At 45.6% G+C, this 19,270-nt stretch overlaps 1 protein-coding gene across 6 annotated transcripts in view; it reads right to left on the reverse strand.

Annotated features, from left to right (window-relative positions):
• Positions 1-19,270, reverse strand: part of RAPGEF2 (Rap guanine nucleotide exchange factor 2) — a 638,462-nt gene that overhangs the window by 319,931 nt on the left and 299,261 nt on the right. The window contains exon 1 of one of the 6 annotated variants that reach the window (XM_030191597.1): positions 4,374-4,451. The exons of 4 other annotated variants lie outside the window; for them this stretch is intronic. In XM_030191597.1, coding sequence (XP_030047457.1) covers positions 4,374-4,417 — 44 coding nt within the window. In that variant the 5' untranslated portion in view covers positions 4,418-4,451. Of the gene's footprint in view, positions 1-3,389; positions 3,562-4,373; positions 4,452-19,270 lie in introns of those variants that run through there. One more of the 6 variants, XM_030191599.1, reaches the window with a different exon arrangement.

A 19,270-nucleotide genomic window follows, 5' to 3' on the forward strand; every position in this document is an offset into this window, starting at 1 on the left:
CCGGCTCGACGTCGAGGCACCGAGGCCTCGGTGTCGTCGAGCGGTGGACTCCCGCGCCGGCGGGGACGGAGCTCCCTCCATCGACGTCGACGGGGACTCCACCTGCGTGGCGGTCGAGACCGGCACCGCAAGCGGCGGCGGTGTCGACAGCCCCGGCGCCGGGCTAGAGCTCGCCGGCGCCACAGTCATCGGCGCCGGGGGCGCAAGCACCCCCGACGCCGGCACAGCCTGGCGCATCAGCCCTTCCAGGATCCCCGGAAGGATGGCTCTGAGGCACTCGTCCAGGCCCGCTGCCGGGAAAGGCGGTGGGGCCGGTAAGGGTGTCGGTGCCAGAAGCTGCTGGGGGCCAGGAGACGGCACCGAGGTGCCGGAACCCCGACGCGTCGGTACCTCCACCACCGACGGAGATCTCTCCTCTCTGCGATGACGCTTCGGCGTCGACTCCCCTTCAGGGTGCACCGAGGGCTCCCGGTGACGGCGCTTCTTGTCTTTTTTCCGGTGCACGTCACCGGCGCCGGAGGGCATGGAGGAGGAGGAGGTCGATCCCCCTCGGTCTCGAGGTACCGGGTCCGACAGGGTTCGGTCCCGTGGCTCACGAGCTGAGGGAGTGACCGGGGCCGACAGCCCACGCGGCCTCTCAACCCCACTCTCACCGGCGGGCCGACGGGACCTGTTCTCCTGGGGTCGCTGCCATCGGTGCCGATGTCTCGGGCATCGATACCGGTACCGAAGATCCGGCCTTCGATACCGATGCCGTCGAGGTCGACGTCGAGGGGCCGGCGCAAGTTCCAAAAAGACGGTCCCGCAGAACTTGCCTCGCAACCTGAGTCCGTTTCCGGAGACAGAGACACAGCGCGCACGACTTGAGATTGTGCTCCGGCCCGAGGCACTGGAGGCACCAAGCGTGGGTGTCGGTCTGCGAGATCGGCCGGCCGCAGTGACCACACTTTTTAAATCCACTCGGGACCTTCGAGGACATCGACGGAAAAATCGCGTCGGCGAAGTCAAAGTCGGCAATGGTGGCTAAAATCACACCACGAAAAAACTAGCCGACCGAGCGGCCACTAGGCCGCAACGAGGCGTCCCCGCTAGAAGCGAGGGAAAAGGGGAGCGCGTGCTCCACACGCGCAGTCTTTTTTTTTTTTTTTTTTTGTAAAAGAAAAGATAATAAAAGGAAAACAAATTAAATTAACGAAGCGCGATCCGCGTATACGCGATCGCAAGAATCCGGCGGCTGAAGTAGAGAGAGCGGCAAAGCACGACTCTCTCCAGGCGCGGAAAAAAAGGAACTGGCGGGAGCGGTCGCGCACGGGCGGGAAGGCGGCCGCGCATGCGCGGTGGGCGTGGCCTGCGTGCCGACCGTCCCGCGAAGCTTCTTCCGGTTGGTGGGGGCTGCCGCGGACGTCAACCCAGTCGTGAGAACAAGCAGCCTGCTTGTCCTCGGAGAAAGGATGAGTAGGCTATGCTTTTGGATTTTGTGGAGACTGGAGGCATTTCTGAGCTGCCAGCAATACCAGTTTCCAGCAAGTGTAGACATTTATGATGTGGAGGAGGGCAGGGAGAGGGGGACCCCAGTCACCACTGTGTTCCTCCAAGTATTCGCAGCTGCAAGAAGTTGATGTTACTGGTCCTCTCAATCTCCAAAAAAGCAGAAGCCCTACTTATACTACCCCTGGGGGAATTCTGCACTGAAAACCTTAAAACAGTGCAGCTCTGAAAAGTAATTAAAATATTTCAATGTAACTTCATTTTTTCAAAGAATCTAGGTGCTGTAAGAGAAGAAAGCTTACGTGCTGATTTCTACAGTGCACCTATGGATACCCCATTATTATTATTATTCACATATAGAAGCTTGAGCTCTTTGTGAAGGAAATGGCTCTCACATATTGGGGCTCATTTTCAAAGCACTTAGACTTACAAAATTTCATAGATTACCATGGAACTTTGTAAGTCCAAGTGCTTGGAAAATGAGCATGATTGTATACATCACCATATGACATGCTAAAGACCTATCAAGCCCAGGATCCTGTCTCTGACAGCAGCTAATCTTGGTTACTAGGAACTAACCACAGATCCTAAAGAACAGATCCATTCCTTGCAGCTCCATCTCAAGGATGAGCAGTAACCTTCCAAGGTCTACTTGGCTAGTAAATTGTTTATGAACTTTTCCTCTAGAAATCTGTCTAAGCCTCTTTAAATCCACCCATGTTAGATGACAACCACATTCTCTGACAACAAACGCCACAGCTTGATTGTTCAAATGAAAAAAGTGTTTACTTTATAAAATTTTCGAGACCACATCAAAGTGGTTGACAATTTAATTAATACTTTCTCCAATTTGTCTTGATCTTCTAGCTGTTAGTTTCATGGAGCGTCTCTCTAGTCCTAGTACAATTTGATGGCATAACAGCTCTTTGCTAGCCAGCTCCAGCACACCACTGCAAATATATTAGCATCCCCTATGTGAAGGAGCTGCAACTTTGTACTAAATTTTGGGTTCCAAGCTGAATCAGAGATCTTTTCATTAAGAGGATCTAATCTAACTCCATACTGATTCCCTCATTATGTCTTCTCCAATTCTGGATCACATCTGGCTTTACTGCCCATATCAGAAAATGATCATCTAACAGCCCTTTCTTCTAGAAAATCTATTCTTCAGTTAAACTGTTGCTGTGACATGAAAACTAAAAAGATTCAGCCAGGGGTGAAAAGTGTGACAAAATTTGGCTTGTCTACTGGCTGTGACCATTCAGTACAGACAGGTTCACTCAACTACTGTAGGACACGCCCTTCCCAGGTAATCAGTTTATTGCTCTCCCCACACAATGTACTTTTCTAGTTTTCCAACATTATCTTCATTACATATTCTGTGTTTATGCACAGAATTAAAAAATAAATGGCAAGCACTCCAAATTGTATTATGTAATTACACTTTTTAGTTCCTTTAAGGGAAGGTCCCTGACTCTAATCCAAAATATCTACTTATATTTATAATAATTATAGGATGCACTGCTACTTTAAAAAAAACACTCAAATCAAACCTTAAAAAAATGTAAATAACTTAGTGTAAAAGTACGTTTTGCCTTCCCTGCATATCGACACAGGCATTTTTAATAGTTCGAGTTCAAACTTATGGTGCCGCCTTAGCTGAAGGATCTCTTTCCTTGTAAATAGAAAATACGCGTTTAAAATAAATCTTTCCCATTCAGTCACTGATATTATCGATTAACTTCTCGGATCCTCCGCCCCCCAGACAATGCCAATGATATTTTTACATTTTCTCCTCTGATCCCTCCTACTCCGCAAGTACTACAAACCTTTCCCAGCTCCTCGCACATGGCGCAGCAGCCTCGTAGTAATGCAACTGCCAGAAACCCTTAAGTACTTACGAGGGCCCAGGATCAATGAAATGCGAACTGAGGCGCAGCAGAGCCCGGGTTTGCGCTCCGGTTAGCGACCGGGCGCTGAAGCGGAGACATAGTGCCAGTAGCAGCCCTGGGAGGCGCGGGTCTCTCTCTCTCTCCCTCGCTCCGGCCTCCGCACTCACATTCCTGCTCGGCACGTCAGGCTCGCTCCCCGCTGGAATGCGAGAGCTCAGCGCTGGAATGTAAACGCATTCATCGCCAGCAGCAGCGTGCAGCCTGACTCGAGACACTGCGGCTATTATGAGAACGAGAGAGAGAGAGAGGCAGACACCCCTCCTGTCCTTAACGACCCCCCCCCCCCCCCCCCAAACTCCTATCTTTACTGCTTTGTCGGAACGAAAGTGCCAACCGGCCCTTAGCATTGTGCGTTTGAGCAAACGTGTCAACAAGTCGAATTGGCATGCAAAACATTCATTAACACATTTGAAGGTAAACGGGCCGTTTAAATAGCCACCAACCAACTCCTTCCATGGTAGTAAGGCGAGGGCAAAGAGGCCTCTGGGAGAGCGCCCTCCATGACTTGCCTAGACTTTCGTTCTGCGACGTGTTTGCAAAAAAACCACAAACTTAAAGCAGCGTTGGCTCTTGACCTGAAGAGGAGACAGCCGTTAAGTCGTTCATTTATTGTGATCCATAGAAAAAGAAATGCGATGTTCTGTCTTGCCCCCTCCTTTACTTAATCTCAGTAGAGTAGGCAACAACAAGCCGGATCTCATTGCCCCAAGGGCGGCCGGGCTCTGTCCCTAAGTACCCCATTAAATCCTTTATCTTAACCCCACCCAGGCATAGGAACCAACTTTTCAAAAATGATTGGGGTGCTGATTTTTTTTTTTTTACAGGTGGCGCATTCCCCCCTCCATCCGAGTTTCAGGGTCGTCGTCTGTCCCTCCCTGCTCCCTCCCTTCAGTTGCAGTCCCACCCCCACATTTTAAAAATCATCTATCTTACCTCTTGGGAGTTAAGGCAGCAGAAGCAGTAAAAGCTTGGTCCATGCTTAGTCCCTTCTCTCTCTCTCTCCGGCTCAGCTCTGGCACCGCCCTTGCGGAAACAGGAAATGAGGGCGGGACCACAGCTGAGCCAGAGAGAGAGAAGGGAAAACAGAACTAAGCACCAAACCTGCATGCTTTTTACAGCTGCTGCCCTAACCCCAACAGATGAGTTTTAAAATTCGGAGGGAGGGAACAAACTAACTTCCGGTGGGTGAAATACTGGGGGTGCTCAAGCACCCACAGCGTCGGCGCCTATGCACCCAGGAGAAATGTCTCTTTGTTTCCTATTGTCTTCTCACACCTCACCTCATTCCCACCAAAATTCAATTAAACTGCAAGCAGGACACAAACAGAAACTAGGGAATCTCTCTATATAAAACGCACCTCCAACGTTCTATTGAAGCCTCCACAAGTCCCAACGTTCTATTCTAATCCATGGTGGTGTAGATCAAAGTTTGCCCATGAGTGTTTGCCCCCTCGCGTCAAACGTGATGACGTCGAGGGCGGAGCAATGGCACTCAACCAATCACATCACTCCGCCCTCGACATCATCACGTTTGACGCGAGGGCGGGGCAGACATCGATCTACACCACTCCTCTCCCTGCCTACGAAACAGCTCTCTGTGCCCCCCCCTCCTCGGCGCAACACCCAAGCCCCTCCGTGCCGGCGCATCACACAAGCCCCTACCCCCCCCCCCTCGGCGCATCACCAAAGATCTGGGAAGTCACTGCCAGACTGCGCATATCGGACACAACTGTCCAGCGTCAGGGTCTATTCAATGAACCGGATGTTAAATTCAAGCAGGAACATGGTGGCAGCGGCGGGGAGAGACCAAGCGATAAAAACGGGGGAAGAATCGCCGACACTCCACCTCCACGCTCACCCGGACGCGCTGCTCTCCAGCTTCAGCGCCAAGGCCTCTTCGATCCAGCAGGATCATGGTGGCAGCGGAGGGGACAGACAGAGTGACAGAAACGGGATGAATCGCCGACACTCCGGGTCCGCCCTGCACCTGCCGCTCTTCACACACGCACCATTTCTGCCCCGCTCTCGCTTTCCGTAACACATACCCATACCCAAAATCCACCACCCCTAACAGTCAAACCCCAAAACACAAATCACCCAAAACACAAATCACACAACCCTCTGCTTCCTCTCGAAACAGAAAAAAAAAAAAAGAGAGTGAACTCTGTACCGCACTCACTTTCTTAAACACACAGACACACTCTCTCTCTCTTGACACACAAAATTTCTTTCCCTGACTCACACAAACACGGTGTCACTCACACACACAGACACTGATTCTCTCACAGTCACAGACACTGTCTCTTTGAAACACACACAAAGATTGTGTCTCTATCTCACACACAGAAACAATGTATTACCCCAGATCACACATCCCCCAAAATAGCCCATTAACATGCACACACCCCTCTGCTTCCTCTCACAGGAGGGAAGGACCCAGAAACTCAGAGGGAGGGACCCAGAAACTCAGAGGGATGGGGCCCCTGAAACTGAGAGGGAGGGGGAGAGGGAGGGGAGGGGATGACCTTGGAACTCGGAGGGAGGGAGGGCCCCTGGAACTGGAAGGGAGGGAGGGGAGGAGATGACCATGGAACTCGGAAGGATGGATGGAGGGAGGGGAGGGGACAACGACCCTGGAACTCGGGAGGAAGGGGGGAACGACCATGGAAGAGGGGGGGGAACGACCATGGAAGAGGGGGGGGAACGACCATGGAAGAGGGGGGGGAAAACAACCATGGAATTGGGAGGGAGGGGGTGGAGGAACATGGCATTGGGAGGGAGTGAGGGAGGAGGCCCCCCACAGCCACAAACTCATTCTCTCACACACACTCGCACCCCAGTCTCACTCTCTGTCATACTCACTCTCTCTCTCATACAGACACTCTCACACACACACACTCCAAGGAAAACCTTCCTAGCGCCCATTTCATGTGTTTCAGAAACAGGCCTTACTAGTAAAATAATAAGAAGGAAAGGGCTATGTGTGTACAGATACATAGAGGCCCACAGACACACACAGAGCCCCAGCGAACCACTTTCCTTTCTTAGTTTATTCCCTAATTTCTGTTAGTCTTCTGCTTCCATGGATGTAAGTATTATATTACATACAAGCAGTCTAAGAGGTGTGTGTGTGTGTGTGTGATTTAGAACAGTGTAGAAAAATGAGGCACAAAATACAGATATTATAACTGCGGTTTCTACCAGCTATAAATTTTTAAGCTGTTTTAGTGATGTTCAATTTTTATTTCATGATATTTATATCTAAATATGGGAAGCTTTTGAATAAATTAAAAAGCTATCAAATAAGTAAAAAAGAAAACAAAATAGTCCTCCATCTTTTAAGGCACTGCCTGTCCAACTGGAACTAGATAGGAACACCCCATCTCCTGATTTCTTCAATCTACTTGGACATCGCCCCTTGCTTCCCTGGCCCCCCTTCTCTCTGGGTCTCCCTTGCTTCCCCCCCCCCCCCCCCGAAATCTCCCTGTTGCTTCCCTTGATGACCCCTCTTCTTTTGACTATCTTGGTCTGCCCTCCCCAAACATCACACACAGTGTATTTTATTTCCATTATGTCCCCCCCCCTTTTAAATTTATCTTATGGGCAAAAGAAGAAGACAGAAATAGTGAGACAGAGTGTGTGTGTGTGTCTCCCCTTTATTTTTATTTTATAGGTAAAAAAAAAAAAAGACCTGTGTGTCTGCCCCCCCCCCCCCCCGCCTGACCATCAATTGCCTTCTATAAGTTAACCCCCCACCCCCTCTCCATCAATTGCCTTCTGTAGGTTAACCCCCCCACCCCCTCGCTCTCCTCCTCTCCTCCCTGAGAAACAAAACAGCTAGGAAGAACCAAATTCAATCCCCAGACAGAAGCCCAGATTCCCCTCCCACCGCCACCAAACACAGTCAGCCAGCCAGCCAGCAAAGCGGTCTCTTACCTTGTCAGACTCAGAGTCAAGAAGAGCTCAGCAGCTGAAGCTGCCTGAGGCCGAGAGAGGCTCCGCGTCCAAGCGTCGACACTACAGCTGGGCTGAGACAGTCAGTCTGCACTGGTGCTGGTGGTGCCTGCCAAACACCACGCCGACCTGCACTGTGTGTGTGCCTGAGGGGGGCCTGCCGCCTGACTGAGGAGTCGGCTCTGGCTGGTGGCTCTGCGGGTCCGTCGGAAAAAGAAATGAGGGGTCGGAGGAAGTAACGTCGTCATCGACGTCGAGAGCGCCAGCGGGTAAGGTGTGTCTGAAGTTCTCAGCATGCAGCTCTGTGTTCCCTTCCCAGCGCCGGCGGTGCTGTTAGAGCAGCAGCAGGGCAGGAGGCAGTCACTGATTCGGCGTTACGTTAGCAGCGGCGCAGGGAGTTAGCATTTGTTTTGCATCGGACTCCGCACGGGAAGGCAGGAGCAGAGGCGCATGCGTATAGGCGCCATTCATTTTTAGAAATCTATTTGGGGGAGCGACCGCTCCCCCTGCGCCCCACCTAGCTATGCCACTAGACAAATAGAACTCTCATCTTCATCTACCCTAACCATTTTTGTTTGTTTGCTACTTTGTCAGAAGCATCCAGTAGCTTGCAGTATCAACAGACTGAGCTGGAGAATTACACTAAACATGATAACTACAGAAATATAAGAGAATGAAAACTGTTCTGGTGGCTAGCTAATAGGGTGCAATTTTATAAATAATTTAACCTATTTCAGAGGCAAACTCCTTTTATTTCAAATAGATGTAATCAAAAATGGCCACCACAATCTGTAAAAATGTGAACTCTTCAGTGAACACTGACATTTCCTTCTATAAACTGATTTTGAAATACTCAAACTGATCAGTGGGCTCCTCTGATTCTCAGCCTGCTGCTCTAACCATTCATTAGGCTACTCCTCCACAGAGAGAAAAAAAAACCTGAAATTGAAACAGCACCCTGTATAGTTAAGTCTGGGCTTCTCCAAGAGCACAGGCTTATTTTACTGTAATAAATTACCTGAAGTCTATTTGTCTTGCTTACATGTCTTCATTGGATTGTAAGTTCCATGGAGCAGTGACTGTCCCTTATGTGCACCTGTTTAGTGATGCATACCTCTAATAACATGCTAGAAATAATTAGTCCTAAGCACAGGTAATAATGTGCTGGCACAGAACCCAGTCTCCCTAGACCAGGGCTTTACAAAAATCCCAGGTACCAGGTCACTATGGTGACTAGAAATTAGACTCTTTGAACACCTAGGATTTTCTTGCCTTGTGTATATATGCTTATGTTTAATACCAACTTCTTTCAAACAAATCAAAGTGATGTACAGTTCAGTAACGAAACAGAACTCTATTATAAAAAGAGAGAAGAAAGACGGAAGTAGAGAGATAGACAAAATAAAGCAGGCAACAAGCAGATGGATTCCATCAGATGCTACCTCATACATAACCCTCATACTCCTGAAACAAATTAAGTGTTTTCAAAACAGCCCTAAATTTAAGGTAGGACAATTCTAATTGCAATTGTGTAGGAAATGAGTTCCAGAATGATGGACCCAGAAAAAAGGAAAGGCTGTTTCCTCATCAAATCAAGATGTGCAGCAGAAACTGGGGGCATAATAAACCACAGATCACATGACAAGTGAGGGGTTGAGAAAGGGAACAAAAGTATGGCCGGCTAGGCAAGTAAACCTGAGTATAGTGCTTTGTGAACTATTTCAAAATCTGTTTTTATTCAATAATAAGAAAATTCAACAAAACAGTAGCACATCCACAGAAATTGAACTGAAACAATGAGCAACTACAATAATACAAGTATTAAGAAGAAACACAACCCCCCCCCCCCCCAACCAGTTACCCAAACCAAGAAGAAAAATACCCACTGTATCATAGGTTAGAGACTTGGACTCATAGTCCCAACCTAACAAGCAGAACTACAGATACCCAAATGGGGGGGGGGGGGGTAAGGGGAGGGTTTGGTTATGTCCAAATCGCACTCTCCCCACTGTATCTTGGAAACTGTTCAAAACTTGATTATGAGCTCTGTGGGAAATCGAGTTCGAGTAAGTCTCCCAAATTAACAAAAATAGTTTTTGCCATTTAAGATGGCATAGTGCCCATTATGATTCCCATACCAATAACTCATTAAATTTGTTACATCAGTACCAGAAACTTTGTGGCTGGTCATTAAGCCAATGATTAAGTATGCATTTTTTCCCAAGAATGTAGGGCTTACTCGAGAACAATTTTTCTCTCCACCCCTGACACCTAAAGAGGCTGAGTTGTTAAAAATGATCTCCTCAAATGAAAATGGAAGGGAATGGCCAAATAGAGATTGAATATAATTAATAAGGGATAGCCAAAACGCTTTAATTTATTGGCATTGCCACAGCCTATAAACCAATGTGTTAGTGCTGGAATGACATTTAGAACACTGAGAGGTGGCTACATATCCAGCATAATATGCCTGCTTCTGGGAAAAGTATGCCCTATATGATATATGAAATTGACACTCCTGCAACTCCACACTATGTACCACCCTGGTTATCCCACTCAAAATTTCCTTGAGGGATGCAACCCTAAGAAGTCTTCCCAGCTCTTTGGACCAGGCCTCCATTAACTGCATGCAAATTTTCAGGTTTTGCTGATTGCTCAGTTTCTTATGAAATTAGGAAATTGACACTTGATCCAAAGCATCCCCTTCCCAAAACTCTCTATCTGTTGTCCAACACTTAATTTTAATGTTTGGGTAAGACTTAGTGCGCAAGTAATGGACAAAATGCAAATAAGCATGATGATCTGCCACACCAAATGAAAAATGCTGACATAACTCATCAAACGCCAACAGCGAGCCATCCAACTGAAGCAGATGTTCCACCAGGGTTATCCCATGAGAAGCCCACTGACAAAAAGCTACATTATCTAGGCCAGGAGTGAACTCCGGGTTACCCATTATCAGCAGAAGAACTGAACATGTAGGGTCCAAATCCTAACTGGTAAGCAATTCCCTCCAGGTGAACAAGAGAGGTTTTAATAAAATACTGGCCTTAACAGCTGCAAGCAAATTAGACAGTCTAGCATGACGGGTAATTAAAATGCCAAGGATGAAAATAAACCCTCTCAAAGGCTACGTCTGTGAACGGATTATAGTTCAGAACCCAATCTCTCAAATGTTTCAAAAAGGCCTGGTTATACTACCCAATAGATTATGCCATCACATTTTAACCTTCCGATTACCCCAACAGAATTTCCCCAAACACTTCCATAGAGAATGTAAATCCTTATGCAACAAACTGTATAAAAATGCTGCAGCTATGAGCCTTGGTCCCCTGCCTAGACTTTGGTTCAGGCTCTGAAATGAGAGAAAAGCTTACAGGCCTGTGTGACTCTGACTTGAACTCCCAGTGTTGGAGAACTGTAGAGAACACCAGGAAACACAAAGGTGGGGGTCTAAAGGACAGAGTGACATTATGTTCAGCAACATTGTGGGAAAGGGAGAAGTTGTGGTTAGGTAGACCAGGTGCAAGGAGATTGCAGAAATTGTGGTTAAGCGAGCTGAACATGTTCTCACGATATAGCTACTCATTAGCATAAGCCAATCAGTGCTAGTCATGACATAATCTAGATCCAATCGGATGTGCTTACTGTCATATTACTGATATCCTGTATGAATCTATAAAAGATAGCATACTTCCTACTTTAAGTTAGAGAGGGGCCATGGTTGCTTTCTCTCTCAAGGGAAAACCAATACACTCCAATAGAATTGGCAAATTACCCAATTGCTTTTCCCTGGATACCCTTGAGTGGTAAGTTATATCACCTAAGACCCAGATAGCACCTGTTTGCAGCTGGAGAATTACCTTCCTGTAACCAATTGATTGTACATGCCATTTGTATATCCTTTGGTGTCTTTGGGTAAGTAGGAATAAATTTACAACCTTTGGAACCATACTGCAATTCCTTCTCCTTATTAATATCTGCTAATAACTCTTTGGTTTGATTAAAGAGTAAGTGAACTATTGAGTTCACAAAGGTGGCAATTTTAAAAGTGGAGGGGCCAGTACTAAAACCTTTACTTTCTGGATTTTTAAAATTTCCCTTATAAGAGGGTCCAGAGTTAATACAATAAAGGAGAAAGGGGGCACCCCTGCCTAGTACCCCTCAATCTCAAAAAGGTCCGAACACCTCCCATTAGCCAACACTTGGGCCTTGGGGTAAAAATACAACGCTTTAAGGAAATAATCCCCAAGTCTATTTGCCCGAATAGCTCCTACAGGAACCACCACAGCACTCTGTCAAAAGCTTTTTCAGCATGAAAGCTGATAAGTGCAGAGGTATTCCTGGATTGAGCAGATACTAAAGCCAATATTTTCCTCATATTTTTACAAATAACTCAACCATTTAAAAAACCTAACCTGCGGCTCCACTTTTAAAGAAGGCAGCCTAGAAAATGCAGATTAATAGCATGAGGAAGCAGGACAAAGAGAAGCCTCACTTTTCAGCTACTGCTCTCTCATCGTGTCATATGATATAGTGCTTTGTGAACTAAAGTGCGACTTACTGAATCCAGTAGGGAATCCTAAGCCAGAGATGTTGGATGAGTAACAGCATTGCAAGATCATATTTGCTAGCTTGAGAAATGAGAAAAAACAGCTGTAATTTTGGACAGCTTGCAATCGTTTGAAAGTAAAGAGATCAGCATATACCACATAGGAGTAGTCCAAATGAGACAAGACAACAGCGTGAAGAAGAGTATACTGAGATGGACCATCTAGGAGATTACAAACTGAACACAATTAATGTAGGGCCTCAAAACATTGGTGAGCCCCAGGGTTCATTTGTGATTTGAAAGATAAATGCTGAGAAAGAATAACTTCTAAACAATGAAATTAATCCACTAAAGACAGCTGTGAACCTGAGAGAGAAGGGCTAAAAGAGGGTCAATCTTGTTGGGCAGTAATCCAACAGGCAAGAGATTTTGATGGATTTACAACAGGATGACTGGAAATTAACATATATATATGTGTGTGTGTACATCTAGACAGACAGATATAGATATATACACATACAAACACATACATACATAATGGGGCTGTACCTAATATTCTTATTCAATTCGGCCCTGAATAGTGCCCCGAATACATTATTCATATTTTGCCGAACAGTGATTAAAATTTGAATAGGGATAATCTGGGGCTAAATCCTACTGTGATAAACACTTGATCTCCGATTTCACATTGATTCTTTTATTATTTGTTATGAAAGATGTTTTTTAGTTTCAATGTATTAGATATGCTATTGTAAATTCTTCTTCTGAAGGATTTATTGTTTGTAATCTGTTTACAATCTCTCTTGAATTTAGCAGAATATAAGACTCGCATAGCATGTTAAAGCTCAATGCTCATTATTCTTATTCGACCAAATACTATTTTTCATTATTCATATTCGGCTAAATAGTAGAATATGCTATTCGGTACAGCTCTTAACACATACACACACATTTATTTATACATACATTTACAGCTTTTGCCTACCCTTCATTTCCTTGCGAAAAGAAAACCAGCCCAGCCACACAGATGGTTTAGGGATTGTCATCGGTTCACACCCCCTCCCACATCACCACTAATGAAGCGAAAAACGACATCCCAAAAAGCAACACAGAAGACTTTCCAGTAGAGTAGGGAAGGTGATGGGACAGGGTTAAACTTACTAATCCTAGTATTCTACTATCTGAGGTGGGAACCAACTGGCGATCAGAGGGAGGGGGCAGAGTTGAACATGAGAATGTTAGTGGGCTTTAGTTAAGCTTTGTGGGGGAAATTTCAGAGGCAGTTCTGGTGAATGTTAGGAGCAAGCAGTGATGTTCTGAAGGACTTGTACATGTAGATCATATTTCTAGAAACTGTCAATTGCAGGGGTGTTGAACATAAGGCCAAAGGGCAGCTTCTGGCCAGAGTTCCTTCATCCTGCCAGAGTAACAAGCACTGGCTGAAGTGGGCCAGGGCTTTTGCCTCCTGCACTGTACTGATCCATTCACGTAAGAGGAGAACATTGACACTGTAGCACCTTGGCTGCAAATTCCTACTCCTGGTGCTGGGCACCTAATACCCGAAGCTTGGTAGTCCTTTCACTTTCTAACCCCTTCCCATCCTTTTAGTTAGGAGAAGGATAGTAGCAGCATTAACTTTGACCTACATCCTCTTCCTCAGCTCCCCTGTGCCGGTGTCAGTTTTAAACGGCATGGTATTAATTTGTCCAAGTGCGATACTGACACTTGGCAATAAGTGAAGATGCAGTTTGAGGTCTCACTCAGTTGCTATCGCCTCCTAAATCAAGTGACTAAAAGTGAGGGGATACAATGGAGAAACAACAAAGTTAATGGGGAAGGAAAAAGAGCCAACAGAGTGATTAAGGGGATGTGGGAACTAGACTGAGTATGGGGGCTAGATGGAAGAGAAATGGTCAAAATATGGAAGCAAGATTATGACTGATAGATGTGTGGGGTAGGTAAGGGAATCAGAGGGCCGAAATTTCAGTAAGGGAGAGGAAGACGAGAAAGGGTGATCAAAGGAATCGGAGGTGCTGCAGGGTGTGAACAAGGGGCTTGTGAGATAATGAAGGGAATTGAGATAGTGAAGTCATCTCAGGGTCTGAAATGCTGTAGGGTTTGAGGGAATTGTCTCTCTTGCTCCTGATCCAGGATTTGATATTTCTCCTCCTTCAAATTCCCCTCCTTCTCTGCTCCTTGATTTCCCCTATTTTCCTCTTCCTCTGCACCTCAACCCCCAAACTCTCAATATGCCCAAGCTTCCTTCTCCTTCCTCAGATCCTGTTTCCTTTTTTTCCCTCTGCTTTCTATCCCCCTCCTCCCTTCCTAGTAACAGACACCAAAAGGATCAAATAAATTAACTGAACACACACCTAATATTAGGTAAAGAACCAACATAATTTAATATGCAAATATAGGCCTGTGTCTGACCCTTCCTCTTCTCCCCCCCCCCCCCCCCCCCCCCCCAAATTAGCCTAGTTAGTGCATGGGTATTTCCCCAACAATATGACCCAGCAAAAAAAATGAGTTTGCCACCTCTGCCCTAAAGGAGCTATAGAAGAGCTTGGAGTGGACCTCTCTCGTGTTTCCTGCCCTGCCCTCCCATTTGGATGGAGATAACCTGAATCAGAGGAGGGAAGAAGGTCTCAGCCACCGGCACCTACATTCTTTGGCAGGCTCCTAAATTCAGAGAAAACTTGAGCCCTTCAGATCAAAAGCAGGCCATGTCCACTGTTTGCAGCGATTCATAGCCTCTGTGGCCTAAAACCTCAGCCATGTCCACATCTACATGCATACAAAATTAAAGCCAATTCATTTCCAAACTCCGAAGTCCCACTCCTCTAGGCCACAGTAAAAAGAGAACTAAGGCCAATATTCCTTAAGACATTTACTTCCTGCTGGAGAGACCTAAAGGCTTCTGGCAAGATTTAAGCTGTCATTTGGCCATTGCTTCCGCATACCAGGTTCCTGACCTCAGCAACAGCTGCTCTTTATCAACTTCCATTCATTCAGTGGTCATTCTCTCACAGTACAGAGGCAAATTAGGAAGTTTACAATTTCTGAAACTTGTGCACATCCCAAGGTCAAATCCAATGACTTGAGAAACTATTTTTGGTTTAATGAAACTGTTTAAGCAGCAGTAAGTACATTTATTTTTATTTTATTTTTGTTACATTTGTACCCCGCGCTTTCCCACTCATGGCAGGCTCAATGCGGCTTACATATTGTATAAAGGTACTTATTTGTACCTGGGGCAAGGGAGGGTTAACTGACTTGCCCAGAGTCACAAGGAGCTGCCTGTGCCTGAAGTGGGAATCGAACTCAGTTCCTCAGTTCCCCAGGACCAAAGTCCACCACCCTAACCACTAGGCCACTCCTCCACTCATAAAAAATTAAATGCAAAAATCAGTCACCAAAATGACCGTAAATAATTATTTGAACACAAACCTCATTTTAAAATCTACCGAACAGCCAAGCTACCAGTAAAGCATGTGCAGCATGAGAAATGTGGCAATTTCATGTCATGCTGCTACAAAATAAACAAAAGAAAACTGCTCACTTCTTTTCACAGCTACAGGAGGTTGCATGTGAGAGCTGGAAACTGTGAGAAGGGAAAGCACTGAAGGCTAGATGACAAAGCATCAGAGAAGTGGACTGGCAGAGAGGTAGCTTAATGGTTAGTGCAGTGAGCCAAGAGCCTGGGAAACTGGGTTCAAGTGTCACTACAACTTGACTCTGGGCAAGTCACTTAAACCCTCCTTTGCCTCAGGTACAAAACTTATACATATAATACATGTAAACTGCTTTAGTTGTATCACAAAAAAGTGTTATATCAAATCCATGCCCCTTTACCCTTTTACAATAAAATGCCTCCTTAATACAAGAGATCCATGTTTGATTTCCAACCCTGGATCTTGTTTCTCTGGTTCTCAATGGATAGAAATCCTAAGGAGGAAGTATTCACAGTCCTTAAGAAAGAGTCCAAGTCATTTTGCTACAGTGACACCAGCTGGCCAGATTTGGTGTGCACATACATTGAAAGAATATACAGTCTATAGCCTCAGCTGTAACGGCTTTACTAGACAACAGAGGGTTAAACTTAAAATGGATAAAACGCCAGTTAGCAGGGGACAGATGCTCACAGGGCAGGTTCCAATTGAGCTGGAAGTCCAGTGGAGCCAGGGGAATCTGCCTTACATAGAAACACAAATAAATAACTCTTAGCAAATAGGAAAGTTGATGCTTAGGAACAACATGGTCTAATGTAGTAATCCTTGTCTGGTCAAATGACAACCAGCTGTCACAGTTCAGTGACTGAGAAGAGGCTGCAGGTGCTTCACATCATATTTACCCTGCTAACTGATAAAAGACTAACCCTAAAGTCATTGTATTTATTTTATTCTACTTGACCCTGGTACTCAAATAATGGGCTTGATTTACTAAGAATTCTTCAAAAAAACTTTTTTTTTTGAGGGGGGGGGCAGTAGAAAACTGGGGCCAGTGTTTCTATCTATATCTTCACCCCCAACACAGACCAAATCACAGTTAGACCCACGCCTGCTTTTGACATTTCAACTCCTCCTCCTCTCCCTCTTCAGGCTGGTGCCCAGGGGGTCCATAAACCTGTTCCAACTGTTCCCCCTCAGTAAGCCACTGGGGAAAAAGCTTAGAAAATCACACATCAGAACTATGCATCATCTATTGGTAAGTAATGCAAACAAAGTACAATGCTTACAAGTTTTAATTGACATTTCATCATTATCAAAACTAGAAATAATTCTTAAAAACAGTCAGGCTTATTTTCGAAAGAGGACGCCCATCTTTCGACACAAATCGGAAGACGGGCGTCCTTCTCACAGGGTTGCCCAAATAGGCATAATCGAAAGCCGATTTTGGGCGTCCCCAACTGCTTTCCGTCGCGGGGACGACCAAAGTTCACGGGAGCATGTCGGAGGCGATGCGAAGGCGGGACTTGGGCGTGCCTAACACATAGGCAGCCTCGACCCATAATCGAAAAAAGATGGGCATCCCCGATGAGCACTTGGACGACTTTAGTTGGTCCTTTTTTTTTTTGTTACGACCAAGCCACGAAAAGGTGCCCGAACTGACCAGATGACCACCGGAGGGAATTGGGGATGACCTCCCCTTACTCACCCAGTGGTCACTAACCCCCTCCCACCCTCAAAAAAATTCTTTAAAAATATTTTTTGCCAGCCTCTATGCCAGCCTCAAATGTCATACTCAGGTCCATCAAAGCAGTATGCAGGTCCCTGGAGCAGTTTTAGTGGGTGCAGGGCACTTCAGACAGGCAGACAAAGACACATCCCCCCCTACCTGTTACACTTGTGGTGGTAAATGTGAGCCCTCCAAAACCAACACAAACCCACTGTACCCACATCTAGGTGCTCCCCTTCATCCGTAAGGGCTATAGTAGTGGTGTACAGTTATGGGGAGTGGGTTTTGGGTGGCTCAGCACACACGGTAAGGGAGCTATGCACCTGCGAGCAATTTCTGAAGTCCACTGCAGTGCCCCCTAGGGTGCCCGGTTGGTGTCCTAGCATGTGAGGGGGACCAGTGCACTGCGAATGCTGGCTCCTTCCACGACCAAAGGATTTGGCCGTTTCTGAGATGAGCGTCCTCGGGTTCCGTTATTGCCAAAAATCAGAAACAACCAAGTCTAAGGACGACCATCTCTAAGGTCGACCTAAACTTCATGATTTGGGCGTCCCCGACCGTATTATCAAAACGAAAGATGGACGTCCATCTTGTTTCGATAATACAGATTTCCCCGCCCCTTCATGGGGACGTCCTGCAAGGACATCCTCAGAAAAACTTGGACGTCCCTCTCGATTATGCCCCTCAGTGTCTCTCTACCTCTCTCTGATGGATGTTTCTGGTACAGCCACACAATCACCATTATCTAATCATATAACTTTAGTTCATTTATGTAGTCTTCAAACTCCTTTTCAAAGTAAAATAAAAGAAACTTGCTTTCTGTACTTTTACTCCCCTCTACAATCATGATGATGATGCCTCTGGTTGCACTCACAGTCCACCAGACAGCTCCATTTGGTTAGGATTTTTCTAGATATCTCTTTGATAAGCTAGAACCTCAAGACAAAATAAGGGAAGCTCCCAGGGAAACTATGGTCGGAAGCACAGATAACATAGCTCTAAATCCTCCTTTACACCAGGGCCTCCCGACCTGGGAGTGGGGATAGCAAGGACATGTAGGTTTAAGAGCGATAGTGATCTGTGCTCGCCCCAAAGAAGACAGTGATTGCATTTTGGAACCTTCTCCCACTCTTCCTTGCAGAACCTCTCTAGCTCTAATATCCATAGGTTTCATTTCATGCACTGCATGTTTGAGACATCATCACAGATTTTCAACAATGATCAAAGCCTGGGGCATGTGAAGGCTATTCAAAACATTCACCCTCCTTTCCTAGAAGCAACTCACAGTTGATTTTTTTAAAATATTTCAATAATTAATACAAACAAAAAACAAGAGACTAATAATCTTCTTGTACAGAAAAGTATGGTAACATTAAGCATATAACAGTGTTAGCTGAAACATTAAAAATAAAATAAAAAAAGAAGAAATTATTTCCGTTACCCATACTCAACTCCACAATTGGATTCCAAGATTCCAAAACAATGGAGACTAAGGAAATTATTAATACAAGATATAACCAAACGCGGCCCAGGATCTTATTTTCATAATTCGAGAGCGAATACTAGGGGATCACCCCCCAGTATTCCGTTTAGATTATACAAACAATGCAAGGTGAGAGGGTTCATAAAAACACATATTTAACCGATTGGTATCTTATCACACATTTACAAGGATAGCGTAGGAAAAAAGTAGCTCCCAACTGAAGCAGCTCCGGTTTCATTTGAAGAAATTGTTGACTTCTTTTCTGGGTGTCTCTTGAAACATCCGGGAATATTTGAATTCTCAGACCCTTAAAGGTCTTTTCCTTATTTCTAAAGAACATTCTCATCCACATTTTATCTGGTGCCAAAACCACTGTAGCTATGTGAGTAAACAACTCTGGAACACGCTGCCGCGTAACCTAAAAACGATCAATGAACTGGCCAACTTCCGCAAATTACTGAAGACCCATCTCTTTGACAGGACATACCACAAGGATCAACACATGTGAACTCCCCACATGTATCTTGAAATGTCTCACAATGTTTTCTTGTTATATTAATATCATGTACTATCATTATCATGTAACCCAAAATCCTTCTGTAATACCAAATGCCTATTCTCTTCTTATGTCCACTATTCATGATGTATTGTAAGCCACATTGAGCC

The sequence above is a fragment of the Microcaecilia unicolor genome, chromosome 2, assembly GCF_901765095.1.
Source record: "Microcaecilia unicolor chromosome 2, aMicUni1.1, whole genome shotgun sequence".
NCBI lineage: Eukaryota > Metazoa > Chordata > Amphibia > Gymnophiona > Siphonopidae > Microcaecilia > Microcaecilia unicolor.